The sequence below is a fragment of the Papaver somniferum genome, chromosome 1 (genome assembly GCF_003573695.1).
Source record: "Papaver somniferum cultivar HN1 chromosome 1, ASM357369v1, whole genome shotgun sequence".
Lineage (NCBI taxonomy): Eukaryota > Viridiplantae > Streptophyta > Magnoliopsida > Ranunculales > Papaveraceae > Papaver > Papaver somniferum.
The window spans coordinates 87854187-87869823 of NC_039358.1; the positions used below are offsets into that span (position 1 = coordinate 87854187).

The 15637-nt window shown below is 38.6% G+C and overlaps 1 protein-coding gene across 13 annotated transcripts; it reads left to right on the forward strand.

Annotated features, from left to right (window-relative positions):
- Positions 1-2781: 2781 nt before the first annotated feature.
- LOC113293678 lies at positions 2782-5686 on the forward strand. Of its 13 annotated transcripts, none has more exons than XR_003332483.1 (5): positions 2782-3142; positions 3869-4615; positions 4705-4926; positions 5021-5135; positions 5341-5686. XR_003332483.1 is itself a non-coding variant. In XM_026542236.1 (4 exons), exons 1-3 carry the CDS (start codon positions 3108-3110, stop codon positions 4395-4397), a joined length of 408 nt encoding a protein of 135 aa, XP_026398021.1. In that variant the 5' UTR covers positions 2782-3107; the 3' UTR covers positions 4398-4615; positions 4705-5013. The 13 variants fall into 13 exon arrangements, 2 of the variants coding, with proteins under 2 accessions (XP_026398021.1, XP_026398026.1); XR_003332474.1 differs by having other exon boundaries at positions 3869-4109; positions 4183-4615; positions 5021-5686; XR_003332480.1 differs by having other exon boundaries at positions 3869-4109; positions 4214-4615; positions 5021-5686.
- Positions 5687-15637: the final 9951 nt, after the last annotated feature.

The following is a 15637-nucleotide window of genomic DNA, read 5'->3' on the forward strand; positions in this document are numbered from 1 at the left end:
CGATTTTTGGATGACTAGCAGAGTTGAATATGATCTAGCAAAGTTGAGTAAACTTTAATATAATTTTTGGATAACTAGTAGAGTTGAGTATGTTGTAGTAGATTGAGTAAACTTGGATGCAATTTGTGGCTAGTTAATGAAAGCGAGTATAATTAGTTGAGTTGATTATGATCCAGCGATATAAAGTAAACTTAAATATATAATTTGCGAATAACTATTAGAGTAGAGTATGATCTATTAAAATTGAGTAAACTTGGATGCAGGATAATTAGTAAAATCGAGTATGATCTAGTGAAACTAAGAAAGTGAGTATTAAAAATGAGTAAACTTGGAAGTAATTTTAGGATAGTTAGTGAAAGTGAGTATGATCTAGTGATATTGAGTAAAATTATACTTAATTCGATGCAATAGGTGAACAATTATTAAAAGTGATTATGATCTAATGAAGTTGAGAAAAAATGGACTCAACTAGATGTAGTTGGTGCACAATTGTTGAAAGTGAATATATGATACAGTAAAATGGTGTAAAATTGGATGCAATTGGTTGATCATTGGTGAAAGTGAATATGATCTAGTGAAATTGAGTAAAATATGATTCAATTAGATGCAATTGGTTAACTAGTAGAGTTTGTCACGATCTTGTAATAAAAATAGTAAACTTGGAAGTAATTTTAGGATAATTAGTGAAACTGGGTATGATCTAGTGATATTGAGTAAAATTACACTTTGTTCGATACAATTGGTGAATAATCTTTAAAGTGATTATGATTCAATTAAATGCAACTAGTGGGTAACTAGTAGTGTTGAACACGATCTTGTAATAAAAATAGTAAACTCGGAGGTAGTTTTAAGATATTTTTTGAATATAATGCATATTTTCATCTCAATCAAAATTTAAGCATGCATTTATTTTCCTTTCGGTATTTGAGGTAATAAATATGACTAGTAGAGTTGAGTATGATTTAGTAAAATTGAGTAAGCTTGAATATAATTTTTATAATTGGTACAATTGAGTATGATCTAATAAAATTGAGTAAACTTGGATAGAATTTGTGGATAATTAGTGAAAACCATTATGATCTAGCGAACTTGAGTAAAATTGGACAAAAGTTGACACTATTGGTGAATAATTGTTGAAAGTGATTATGATCTAGTGAGATTAGTTGGATGTAATTGGTGGATAATTGGTGAAAGTGATTATGATCCAGTTAAATGGAATAAAATAAATTGGATTCAATTGGTGGATAACTAGTAGAGTTGAGCATGATCTAGTAAAATTGAGTAAACTTGGAATTAATTTTAGGATAACTTGGGCAAGTGAGTATGATCTAGTGATATTGAGAATATTAGACTCGGTTTAATATAATAAGTGAATAATTGCTGAAGTAAGTATGATTTAGTGAGATTGAAAAAAAAAACAAAAACAAATTGGACTCAATTGTAGGGAATGAGTATGATTTAGTGAAACTGAGTAAAATTAGATGTAGTTGGTTGATCATCGGTAAAAGTGAATATGATCTTGTGAAATTGTGTAAAACTGAATTCAATTGGATGCAATTGGTGTATAACTAGTACAGTTGAGTATGATCTGGTAAATTTGAGTAAACTTGGATGTAATTTTTAAGATACTTAGTGAAAAGGAGATGATACCAAGTACACCACCAATTTTTTTTGTTCGACAATCTGTATGGACAAAACCTAACACAATCGCAAGTAAATAGAAATTATAGATCCTTGAACTATTCAGTTGCGGTCGTGCTCATTGTTGATTCTGTTAGCTGACGTCTTTTACAGCCTAAGAGTTGCTTCAACCAAAGTGAAGACTTTTGGTACCAATATGCTTCGAACAAACAACCTATTTGATTTACCTTTTGATATCTTGATCTATGTACGGTAATATGTTTGCAATACACATAGTCCATCAAACCTCACGAATTAGGAAAACTTACACTTAGTTAGTTTAGAAGCCTGGATTACTAACCACCTCTCAATAAGAATCCAAAGAAATCGAAGAAGAATTTAGATATCTATCTTGAGGAATCACAAAGTTTGATACGAAGAGAACTTTGTGATTTCTATCTATCTCGTTCCTGATACGAGATAACAAGAACCTCGAAGATCAATAAGAACAAGATCATGATATACAAACTATCAGGTAAAAGATAATTAGACCTAGTTTCAGGAATCCCAAAATGAAGTTTTTAAGTCGCAACCTAATTATATTTTTCAGAAGAAACCTAAGTTCACAGAGGACGACTCTAGCAAGCAAATGGGACACAGAAGTGGCAACTTTGAATTCAATCAAACATTTTCCCACTCTATATTAAACATTTATTAGGAAATGAAATTCTTAGCAGGAATTCATGTAATCATATGAATATATTTTTTTTTAATTACCCAAAGGAATACACCATGCTCCAAATTTATACACAACACTCCTAAAATATTTACCGTTCAAATATGACTAAACTTCAAAGTAAGATTCATTGTCGAAACATTATGTTAAAAACTGGAGCGGCTACGATGTGGCCCGACCACATCGTCTGAGTATGTGGCCCATCTTATTTGTTTGACACGTTTTGAAAAGTGTTAGTTTTGTTGTTATTTCGAGGGATTTAGAGGGGGCTATTTTTCAGGGAACCAGTTTCTCACGTCTTTTTTGTACAAAAAACAGGAGTTCTTTTTTTGTTTGAACCTAATTTAACATACGTGTAAATAAACAAAGAGGGGCCACATACTTAAACGACGTGGTCCGATCACATCGTATGTCGGGCGGTTCACAACTTCCCTTTTCTTCCCTCTCCCTCTCTCGTTTCTCTTACCCCACGATCTCCAAACCTCGCCTCTCTCGAGTAAACGAAAACCCTAACTCAGTCACAACTATAACCACCTTTACTTCCAGAACGAACACCGAAGAATCCCTGATCTTCTTCTTCTCATATATGGATGTTTTTGGTAACAAAATCGATTTCATCTGAAATCGCTCATCTCTTGTGTAAAAAAGTCACTCTTCTCTTTGTCTAAGCTATCGACTTCATCTGAAATCGGTCAAGGGTTTGCTCAAGTCACTTTGTTTTCATTACTCTTTCTCTAGCAGATGAAGATTGATGAACAAGATGAAGGATGCTGGAACTTCTAAAAGGTATAGCTTCACGAACCCTAACTTTGTTTCTCTTCTTTGTTATTTTGGATGTTCAATCTTTGTTCTTGAATGGGTTTTTTTTACTCAATTTTGAACCAGGGTTTTTTAATTTTGGGATATGTTTTACTCGATTTTAAGTTCTTCTATCGATTATGAGATTTGGGTTTCTGAACTAGGGATTTTTACTCAGATTTGTGTGATTTGTTTAGTTGCTAAGATTTGTTAATTTGATGTTTGATTCTGTTTTGAGAATCTAGGATTTGTTTGGTTTATGGATTTTGCTGGATTTGTGTTTAATACTTTGTTGTGTATGTAAGATAATTGTGTAGACTCATAGCTGCAAAATTAACCTTTGTATGACAACTGGGAAGAAACATACAATTGGGGGTGTTGGTGTTGGGAATTTTACCTTGGATTTGCTTATTTATGCACACAAATATTTAACACTATCAAATATTTACCTTGGTAGTAACTACTGAGATAAAGAAGCTAGGAAGCAGTTATCCTTTCGTTCCATAACTTTTCTTGTTTAAGTCTGTTATTCGATTTCTGAATCAAATATGAGACCAAATAAACGAGCCTGTTAGAATCCTGCTCAATTTTCGTTCTATTATGCTTTAATTCGGGTGCAATAGTTCATATCCTTGGGTTGTTGATAACATGACCACAACTGTTTTAAAGACTTAGCAGCAAAATTAATTTTGTGTTTGGTTTGGTTTAATTCAGAGAACATGCAGTCATGGAGAAGATTAAAGAAGCACACATGAGAGTGATGGTGGCTAACCATCCTCACAAGGGTGGGAGCATGTATCTTGCTAAAAAGATCAACGAGGCTGAGGTACTTTTGATGGATGAGGGTCGATTTCAATTCTTTCCATGTGAAGGTAGGACTGATTGTTGAGCTAGAAGTCATAGAACAAGTCAAGCTGGTGTTTTATAAAACAAGAAGAATAATCAACCAAGAGGGGTACGATTGAATATGAGTCATGACAATCTCTATTTTTCTTTGTTGATTTTTTTAAGCTAGGGTTTGTTGTTAGGATTGACAGATGCTGATGATCCTATTCCCAGATCTAGTAATGGCTTGTCTGAAGAAATTTCTTTTAAGATTCTGAAACATGTGTGGGTTTCTTTTTCTGAATTCTGTGGTTTTGGTCAGCATTTTGTGATTTTAGTGAGTTGCAACTTGTTGCGGCAGGGTTGGATGTCTATAGCACAAGTCTTCTACATCTATCCAGTTATTATCTTATCTTGATTACTAAATGTACCATGTTTCAGGAAGTTATATCCAGAAATGTATTGGTTAATGAATGTTCAAGGCAGGTTGTCGAGGTGGAGCAAGCAGCCATGTGGAAGTTTCTTTGGTGGTCGGGAATCATAGTTGTCCATGTTATGGTTGGCTAAAACATAGATGATCACTCGGAAGCTACTTTCATATGCATAAACGTCTGTTATAGTAATTCTTGATTTCTGGTAATTTTGAAGATCTCTTTTACTTCCTGTTACACAGATATATACGCATGAGCAATTGAAGTTTATGAACTGTAATTTTCGTGTTTCAGAAACTTTCCTCCAGCATTTCCTTTCCTCCAGCATTTCCTCCTCAAGCCTTTGTCTTTTATTTCCTTCTTGGTTTGCGGGATGAGTTCAGCTTGTTGATGTACTTTATGTTGAGTGTTTGCATTTGTCTCTTTGTGAAGGAAGGACTCATGCTGGTTGTTGCAACAATCTGACAAGATATATGCTGGAGCATTTTGACAGTGATTCAGTGATTCGAATCACAGGTAACTGATGCTTCTCTCTTCTGAAAACTTAACTGGATGCAATCATGTTCCGAAGTCATTGATTTGGTTTTATGCATGGATTTCTATTTTGTAGTTTGATTCTTCACAAGACTAAACTTTGTGCTCCTGCACTTGCTCCATTCAAGGCTTATTACGAAGGCGATGGTTTTTCCGATGTGTTTGATTTGTCATTGTTATCTCATGTCAGGGTTCGTAATCTTATTAGTACCTTAAAGTTTGTATAGCGTCAGTAGTCTGTTCGGTCTGAACTAACCCAAGAACATCACCCTAATAGTATTGCTCAGCAAAGAACTCTTCTCCCGCTAACCAGAATCCATCTCATTTATTTTGATGCTTCTTATATAGAATCTAATCGTACTATTAGAATCGGTATCATTCTTCTTGATAATGCAGGAAACTTTTGGGGTGCCAAAACAATCCCAAGCAAAACATGAGATGCTTAACATGTTGAAGCCAAGGCTCTTCTTGTAGCCACACTATGGGTTAACGAGCTGGAACTGCAGTTTACTTCAAAGGGGACTGAATCATTTTGAAGATGTATGCTATGCTATCTAGTGTTCAAATCACCATAGTTAACTATTGCTGTTATAGTGGTCTCTGTCAAGTTTTCTAGATTTTTGGTTTGGTTAGTGTCAGTATTATTCGAAAAAAAATATTGTCTTTAGGTTTCTGTTAGTATTATTTTGTAACATTTGATAAGGTCTTATTTGGAATAAAATTTCTGTTAATTCTGGGTAAATAAATTTGCCTTTTTAGTAAAAATATATCAAATTTGAAAAAAAAAATATTGATTTTGAATTAAAGGCTTGAGATAATGCCACATGGATGGTGGAAGATGTATCCAATTCAACGATTGAGATTTCATAATCTTTCATCAACGTGTTTGGTTAGAGATTTAACCATGTTTCGTAGCTTTTTAAAATATAATAAAAAATGAACGATTCGAGATGGTTATTCGATGGTGAAAGATGTATCTTTGAAACCCATCTTGTCCATCCGTTTTGGTTTAAAATTATCGGTATACATTAATACACGCGAACGTTGATTCGAGATGGTTATTCGATGGTGAAAGATGTATCTTTGAAACCCATCTTGTCCATCCGTTTTGGTTTAAAATTATCGGTATAGATTAATACACGCGAACGCTGATAGATGCCTCAAATATGAAAGGTCGAAGTTACATCATATTATACCAAAATCTAGAACACGTGGACAGTACAAGAGTGCATCAAATATGCCTAAACACCACATATAGCCACACAAAAATCAGATTATGCGTGTCTATAGAGAGCCAATGGCCACGCCGGAAAATAAATTGCGTGTGTATAGGTAACCAATAGTCACACCATTTATTTTGCGTGTCCATAGCATAATTAACAGCCACGCCAATAAACAATTGCGTGTCCATAGGATAACCTATAGCCACGCCAAAAAAAACTTTTGTGTTTATAGGTAACCAACAACCACACCATTTTTGTTTTTGCGTGTCTATAGGATAACTAATAGCCACGCCAAAATACAATTGCGTGTCCATACAATAACCAATGGCAATGCCAAAAAAGCTTGTGTGTCTATAGAGAGACAATGGCCACGCCAAAAAGAAACTTGTGTGTCTATAGGGTGCCAATGGATACTAAAACAATAAATTGAGTGTCTATAGGGTATCGGTACTTAAGTTTTTGGGACACTCTATGGCAACGTCTATGGGTTTTGGCGTGTCTATTTCATGCAACAATAGACATGCAAGGCAGGCGTGGCTATAGAATAACATTAAGACACGCCATCATACCTAAAACCACGCCAAGTCCAAACCAAAATGGCGTGTCTAAAACCCTTTGGACACGCCAATTTGGCGTGGCTAAAGGGTCATTTTGTACTAGTGAATAAACTTCTATATAGATAAGTTTTCGCCTCCACATACCTTTTGTTGATGAAGTTCCTCCAAGCTCTTCAGTAGATCTTCTTCTAAAAAAAAAATCAATCAGTGAATGCCGCGAAGTTTAAATCTCAACTATACACTTTTATCCTTTTTTCAGTTTTTGTGACAAAACTATTAATAAATATGGATTATAAAAGTGAGCTAGTTTATATACTGCACTCCATGCATGTCATTTATGATGATATTGGTTGATTCCTTACTAAAATATTCATTTACATGATATTATTGCCTGATTCAAGGAAATGAGAGATGAGAAGGGCTCATGGAATTGGTCCGACTTTCCTACCAAAGTGGCAGTACAACAGAATGATACTCATCTTACTCTTGCTATTTTAGAACCGATGCGTTTGCTAATGGATGTAGAAGGACTTAGCCAGAAAAAAGCTTGGGATATAATAACTAAGTATGTCAAACGGTTACCTGTCCTTATCTTTCTCTTGTGAACTGCAACTTAACGAGTAGGATGGAAGATTTATTTAGCCTTCGACAAAAAGAATGGAAATTCATGATACTAAATCAAGGTTTTTCTTGAACTAGGACAGTTGTCTGCATTTTGTCTTAAGGAATGTATAAGTTATATGTACATTTGTTATGATCCTTGGATTACTCATGCTGATAAGAATTTAGTTACCATGAACCCTATCAAACACTGTATTTGCTCCATATATTAAGAATTTAGTTGTATTTTTTCTATGCAGCTGAAGGCAAGCGATGTCCAAGTGATGATGAACTGTTTTGCATAGACACAGTAGCGGTCAGACTGCATTTGTGGGTATATGTCTAGACTATAATTTCTACACAGTTCCATTTCTCCTATACGCATATAAGTGATCTTGTATTTCCATATCTTATATTATGTAAGATGAATATGGGGAATGGGTAGGCGCAGGTCAGAAAAGTGTGCTTGAGGTCGTGGATGATTCCCCGACATGAACATATAGTTTATCATATTAAAAAAAGATGCTTTTTATTGATTTTTGTGTTGATAAACTAGTTTATTGTGATGCTAGTCTTCTGATTTTTGATTAGTATAAATAATTTGTATGCAAAAGTGAATTTATGGCGAAGAAGATGAAAATATGGGAGTAATATCGAGACCGCTAGTGCCCGCGTGCGACATCATTTCTTGATTTAATGAGAGGTGGATAAAAAGGTTGACGCAAGCTTCATTTTTGTTGTTGTATTGATTGATATCAGCTAGGAATTTACTTTAAGGATTGCGATTGCTACTACTATTATTTTATAATTTGGCAGGTTGCGAAGTTGAATGATAGGAAAAGTGGCAAGCTATGTGAATATGCTTTTGTGCACACCAAGGTATATTATTTACTCTCTTTTCAATAACCACATGAAGTAGTGATTTCTTACAGGTCTATTATTGGTGTTGTTAATTGTTGATCGAATTTTGGGTTTTACTGGTTAATTGGTATGTGTGGTTTACTTCCATGCACCCAACGATACTGGCCAGCACATTCAACTAATGGATGAGTTACCCACGGATTTTGTTGTTCGAGAGTATGCAATCTCATCCGCTAGGAAGTTATCCTGGAAAAATCCAGCATATGTTCTTCCAGCACTTCGTCGGTATCTCATACATCTGTTGACATATCTAGAATAAATGTCAAATCAAATGTCTTAGTTTTTTTGTTTATACATCAGTTCGACCAGTGAACTATCTCTTATTGTCTACTCTTAAATTTCTCCAGGCACTACTGATAAAGATTCATGAGGCCACTGAGGTGAATGCAAGTAATGGTGTTGTCGACGGTTATTTTTTTACTGTTGCTGTCGTAATGATTTTTGAAACCATTATGCCACATGAATTTTGACAAAATACATCCTATGGGATTAGTATTTCCTAAAATACACCCGTTTTTTTTTCAAAATTGCTAAAATACACCCGGTTTAACTTTTCCATCACGTTATTTCAATAAAACAGTTAACGGCGTTAAGTTTCCAGCAGTCAGTAAATCTGGCCGAGTTGTTTGAGTTGACTGCGCTTTAAATGTCTGAAATGCCCTTAACTATTTTCTTCCCAAAAACGCGTGCAACCTGTGAACCCTAATTGCAGATTAGGAATCAATTAGAAATTGTAGATTCTGAATCGAAATTGATAGCTTAAAACCATTAAATCACTAAACACTACAATCTCATTTACATAAAACCCATTCTATGTTTAGCCAATTTGATGAACTAAGGCATCTATGATGACCATATGAAATCACTCATCTTCTCGACGGGTGAAACGTTAGACAAACATCTATTTAAACTTAATCATCTCCCATAATCTGATTTTTTTCTTTTTTTTTCTTTTTAAGATTAAAAGATAATCCTATTCCAGATATGACTGAATGTTCATGTTATGTGTAGATAACAAAAGAAGGTGATCCAGTTCAAAGGATGTTATTTGTAGTAAGAGGACATTTGCACAGTAGTCAAAGTATTGAGAGACGGAGTAAAGAGTTGTTGTATGTTGGGTCCAGGTAGCTTCAGTGGCGATGAGCTATAATCACGGTGCCTTAGAGCAACTGCAATGGTGCGAGTATAACCAAAGATCAAAGACCAAAAAAAATGATCAAATTTGAGTTTAGTCTAGTGTGTGATGTTACGGGTGGAAGATTAAATTTGATCGAGCGTACACTATATATTCGCCTGGTGTGGGCGTGGGCTATACGTCCACCTGATTGGGGAGATTCTGAAAAAGAAAAAGAAAAAGAAAAGAAAGAAGTGGGCGGAGGCATAAAGCCCGCGCCCACTAAAATTGTTTTGGAAAACAAAGAATGGGGCGGGGTATAATGCCCGCCCCATACAAAATTGAAAAAAAAATGGGACGTAGACTTTGCGTACGCCCCATGTGGAGCGTAGACTTTACGTACGCCTGGTGTGGTGCGGGGACTTTACGTACGCCTGGTGTGGGACGTAGATTATATAACCGCCTGGTGGTGGGGCGTGGACTATACCAACGCTCGACTATATTTGGGTTTAGTCTTGGTCCCAGACCAAATATACTCTGGGTTTTAGTCGTCGATCAAAATTTGATCGATAATACGTTCCACTACGTCTGTTCAAAATACCAAATATTTGGGTTTAGTCGCCCACTGTGGACGCTCTTAGACGACCATTTATACCTCCTCCAAGCTAATTGAATTGTAAATGGATTTTCTCAAAGACTTGCACCTCCCTAAACAGACCAAGACGGTACCTTTTCTTACGGATTTGAGAGACAAACAGAAACAAAGGGGAAAAAATGACACCATAATCTCTTCATAACCATTTTGTTTCCACCAAAGGGCAAATCAGTAAGTTTCATATTTAGAATAAATCTGCATCTTTAACTAAAATAATAAATGTATGGTTAGATGTCAATTATTAGTGTGTGGTGGGCCTTAATAGAATTTTGGATGTAGGGTGTATTTTAGCAATTTTGAAAAAAAACGGGTGCATTTTAAGAAATACAAATCCCACATAATGTACTTTGTCAGGATTCGGGCATCAAATGCTCAATGTTGTAGACCAGTTTTCAAGGAAGAAGAAAAATTGAGTATTCATAAGTTAATGTTATGCTCATTGGCAAACCGAGAGACATGATACTTGGTTCGCCGATGATTCTCCTCGTATAAAAAAAAGGTACATATGTCTAGCTACTTTCATTGTTGAATATAGTAAAACCACGTGATCATAATACCTTCATAAACGACACATTTGAGAACATGAATTGTAACATTCTAGCTTAATGCAGGGTGTTGTACAATTTGTTGGAGACTGGTACCTTGATTGTGTGCGAGTCAAGGCAATTGATAGTCCATATACACCCTTGTGAACACAAAGCTTCAAAGACGTATAAACTTACATACAAGTCGCAAAGGCGATTGGTTGTCTTTCAACCAGGTGCGTAGAATTCTAAGTTCGAGTTTCTTGAGTTTCGGATAATTTTAGTTACATGTCACTATTTGTTCTTTCAATTGAGTGTGCACATTTTTTAGTTAGCAGTTTTATATCTTTGGTTTGTTTACAAGAATGTTGTGTACACATATATCTCACTATCAGACACGTGTATATAAAGAGGCACGTGGAAAGCATGCAGGCCAAAAACATCGAAACATGATGGGTCACGAAACACCAAATAAACCCCGAGGAGTTACTTTATCTCATCCCCAAAAGAGAAGCCAAGATCAACGGTGGAGAGAAAGTTAGCTGACACGGACTGACAGGGGCAGAAGACACTTGTCTGACACGAGCAGACCCCTCAACTACCCACATTAAACACTCCGAGCAGTGTACGTGTCGACCAACCTGTGGAACGAGCGAGGATGCCTCTGCGGGATCAAGGGGGAAACGCAGACCTCCGCGCGATGGACGCAAGGGCACAAGAAGATAAGGTTCCAACGGTCTTCAGAGATGGGACCCACGTTCTAACCTTATAAATACCCAATCTCCACCAAGAGGAAAGGGGATCGAAAAAACATCAGGAAGGGAAGGGGAGAGAGAGAGAGAAATAGCAAAGGTAGGTTAATCCCTGAGAGGGGAGAAATATGTAAACCCCCAAAAATCATTCAACTGTTCGTGTAACCGTGAAGAACATAGTAGAACAACAAATCCCGTGGATGTAGGCCTTAGTGCTGAACCACGTAAATCTTGGTCTTATTTACATTTCAGCACTTTACATTCATTTAGCTCCGCACGTGTTTTCTTATGTGTTTTGTTTTCCTTAATACTTATATCACATGCACAAACGCCACGCCTGGAGTGGTTGGAGGAGGCCATGATAAACCCGAAGGTTTTGAGCCAATGAATCAACACCAGGGTACCATCATCATAATCTCCTTAGATGTTAAAGATTGATTGTGAGCGTTCGGACACGCACGTGGTTCGTGTGCTCACAATTTGGCGCTAGAAACAGGGACTTCGTCCCGGTAAAAGATTTATCTTGTCCTGTGATTTCATTTTAATTTGGCATATGATTGCTCTGATTTTATCAGCTCGGACCGTATAGATCATTCGTCAACTGTATTATGTTCAAAAACCCACCTTTGGTCTTCGATAAGAGTTATTGTTCTAAGCGGGTTATTGTTCTAATCCATCGGATTTACAATTTTCGTAGTTTTTATACTAAGTATCGCTTTTAATAAAACTCTAACCCGTAGTTTATATCCTGCGGGTATTAATTCCCTCTTGAAAAATTGTATTTCGCCAACTAACCCGCTTCACGCGGATATTCCCGTTTCTGTTGTTTGAAATAACTTATGCAGAGAGAACGTGTTGTGAGTAAAGAAGGCAAGTTTACGCGAGATTTCAGTATCAACAAAAGGGCACGTGATGGAAAAGACGCAGGAAGCAGGAAAATCCAAAGCTTTGTCAAAAGAAACGCCCAGGACAACCCCGATCATCACCCGAAGCAAGCAGAAAGGAGATAAAGCTAAAGTGACCAATCGAAGGCAAGATACTGCAGAAATCACTTCACCCATGAACGCTAATTCAGTTGCAGCGGCGGCTCTCAGAGCAGCAACGATAAAATACGGGGAGGCTGCGGAGGCTAGCAATACCTTCGCCATGAGTCAACTTAATCAACCAAGAGAAAGGGTGGATGAATCCCGAACATTCCAACCCGCGCACCTGCTAACCTTTGGAATGCCGCTAACAAATAATCAGAATCAAACCATACCGGCTGCTCTGGCATCGCAGAGGGGCGCTCACTCCAATTTGGAAACACCAGCAACCGAAGCTGAACCCCTGCCACCTTTAGTACAGACCATGGAGGAGGGCGGTACCACGGCTGTAGCGGCACGCGCTGGGACTCCCAATCAGGGATCCAACCAATCACACCGACTAATGGCTGAGCTTGAGGAACTGAGGAAGAACCAGCAGGTTTACGCAGAAGCTGTAGCTCTGTTGGCCAGAGAAAATCAAGATTTAAAGGAGCGGATTGCTCTAAGCATGAAGACCAGCCAACAACTTGATGAAGCAAGCTCCAAAGCACCAGAGCCAAACCAAGACTGTAGAGTCGTCCTAGCGGCTAATGAAGACGTGACAAGGAGACGTAGCGTATCCGACCCGGATTATGACGATGGAGAGTCAGACGGTGATGAGCGGAAGAATTTAGAGCACCAACGCGCAATGGAGGAACTACGAGATGAGATGATGGCAGAGATCAGGCAATTAAAAAATAAACAAGGTGAGGGAAGGTTAGAGGAGGTCATGAGAGAAGCTAACTCCACGCCCCTAACGCATCGCTTGGCCAACACCCCTATTCCACTGAAATGCCCTGTCCCGACGTTCGAATGCTATGATGGATCCAGCGACCCTGCTGCACATATTCGGTACTACAACCGTGTCTTAGCTAGATGGGGTCAGAACGACGCCGTACTCTGTAGATACTTCCCGTCAAGCTTGAAGGGATCGGCGTTATCATGGTTTGATAATCTGCCACCAAACTCCATCCACTCATATGACCAACTCGCAGAGAAATTCTTAAGAACATACATGTACAACAAGACTGTAAACACCGGGATGGATAAGCTCTTTTCACTAGCAATTGGCTACAAGGAAACCACGAGGGAATACACAAACAGATGGCATAAGATCTGCCAAGCCATAGGGAGCGTGGACCCAGTGGTAAGCATCAACTGCTATAAATGGGGCTTAGACCGAATGAGTCCCCTATTTGTTGAAATTCACGGGAGCGTGCCCAAGACAGAAGGAGATCTCCGAATAATTATCGAGAAGCACGCTCGACTTGAAGAAATTCAACGGGAAAACCGAGGGCATATCCGCAGAGGTCTCACCGCACCAATTCAGCGGAACAAACCAATGGGGCCAAAAGGGGTTGCTCAGATGAGAGACCTCACGAAGATAGGAAGGAACGGAGGGATGAACGAAGTACAGGCGACCGAAAATTCGAAGATCAAGTTTACACGAAACTCAACGCTAGCTATGCTCGTATCCTACGAGAAATCAAAGGGAGGGAAAACTTAGAGTGGCCATGGTCTAAGGGAAAGCAGCCCCTGAGATCCGAGAAGTCTAAAGATTACTGTGAGTATCACTGTTTCAACGGACACCAGATCGAAAAATGCAAGAACCTTAAAATAATGATCCAGAAATTAATTGATGCGGGAGAGCTCAAACATTACATACGAAAGGAGGTTACCGATGACAGATCCAAACGAACCAAACCAGTCCAACTTCCGGAAGAAAACCGAACAATCAACACCATCTCGTGTTCCGAAGCCACAGGACCCTCACTCACAGCGCAGATTGGAAAAAGGTTACGGAAGCAATTCGAAGACCGCTGCGAGTTATATAAGGTCGATGGGATAGCAGTGGACGAACACGAAGAATGGATGGAATCTCCTATCATCTTCGATGCCGAGGATATCGAAGAAGATATGGAAGACCATAATGATCCCTTGGTCCTAACATTACCAGTAGCTGGATGTAACCTCAAAAAGATCCTCATAGACGGGGGAAGCTCTGTAAATGTCCTATTCTATGATGCATTCAAACGGATGAAGCTCCAGGATGAACAGTTGATGACCTCTTATCACACCATCTACGGATTCAATGGAGCAGCCACGAAGCCCTTGGGAGACATCGTGTTACAGGTCAACGCAAGGCCCATGAAACTGGATACCCGATTCAGTGTGGTGGACACCCCTTCCCCCTACAACGCCATTATTGGACGACAATGGGTACACAAGCTCAAAGGAGTTGCGGCAACATACCACCAATACCTCAGATTTCCAACACCTGAGGGAATAATGGAGATCAAGGGAGATCGAATCGCTACGCGAGAATGCCAGGCCACTCAGGATCATATCAACAATGAGCAAGAAGAGCAGCGAAAAATCCGAAGAGTAAGAAATCAAGAAACCGCGAAAGAAAAAGCCGTAGACCTATTCCTTAAGGAAACTACAGGAAAAGGCTTGACGAAAGATCTTAATGACCAAGGCTCGGAAACAAGTACCTCAACAACCAGCGAAGAGCAGAAACACGCTAAATAGCAATTAAAGAGCGCCCCAGTTCTCGGAAACCCGAAGCCTGTGTTCACGCCAGTAGAACCCATAAAGGAAATCAACATAGGAACGGAAGAAGACCCGAAGATGGTCAAAATTGGGACCATCATGAACGAAGGAAGAGAACATTCCTTAACCAAATTACTTAAGGAATATGCGGATGTGTTCTCCTGGAAGTTAGGAGATATGCCGGGGATTGACCCAAAAGTAATCCAACATGAACTACGCATCAAACTGGGCACACCCCCGTTCAGGCAGAAAATACGAAAAGTGGCTCCAGAATATCATAAGGCGGTAGAAACAGAACTTCGGAAGCTACTAGATGCAGGATTTATCAAGGAAGTCAAATACCCTACCTGGATCTCCAACATGGTCATTGTTCCTAAGAAAAATGGAGGGGTTAGAATATGCATCGACTTTACTAATCTCAACAAGGCATGTCCAAAGGACAGCTATCCCCTGCCGAGCATAGATCAACTGGTTGAAGCAGTTGAAGGGTACGAAGAGCTGTCATTCATGGACGGATATTCTGGTTACAACCAAGTAGCCCTGGCAGAAGAAGATCAGCCACACACAGCGTTCTATACCCCACATGGCCTTTATTGCTATACCAGAATGCCTTTCGGGCTCCGAAACGCAGGGGCAACATACCAAAGGATGGTCGATGCTATCTTCAAGCCATGGATTGGAGGAACCCTAGAAGTCTACGTGGACGACATGCTCGTCAAAAGCAAGCTGCGTA

What these genes read in the sequence shown, in the direction of transcription:
- LOC113293678 (XM_026542236.1), top strand. Translation starts at nt 3,108, where the DNA reads ATGAACAAGATGAAGGATGCTGGAACTTCTAAAAG. An exon ending in GATGCTGGAACTTCTAAAAG is followed by an intron (nt 3,143 to 3,868) that starts GTATAGCTTCAC and finishes GGTTTAATTCAG; the next exon opens with AGAACATGCAGTCATGGAGA. An exon ending in TCAATTCTTTCCATGTGAAG is followed by an intron (nt 4,027 to 4,182) that starts GTAGGACTGATT and finishes GTTTGTTGTTAG; the next exon opens with GATTGACAGATGCTGATGAT.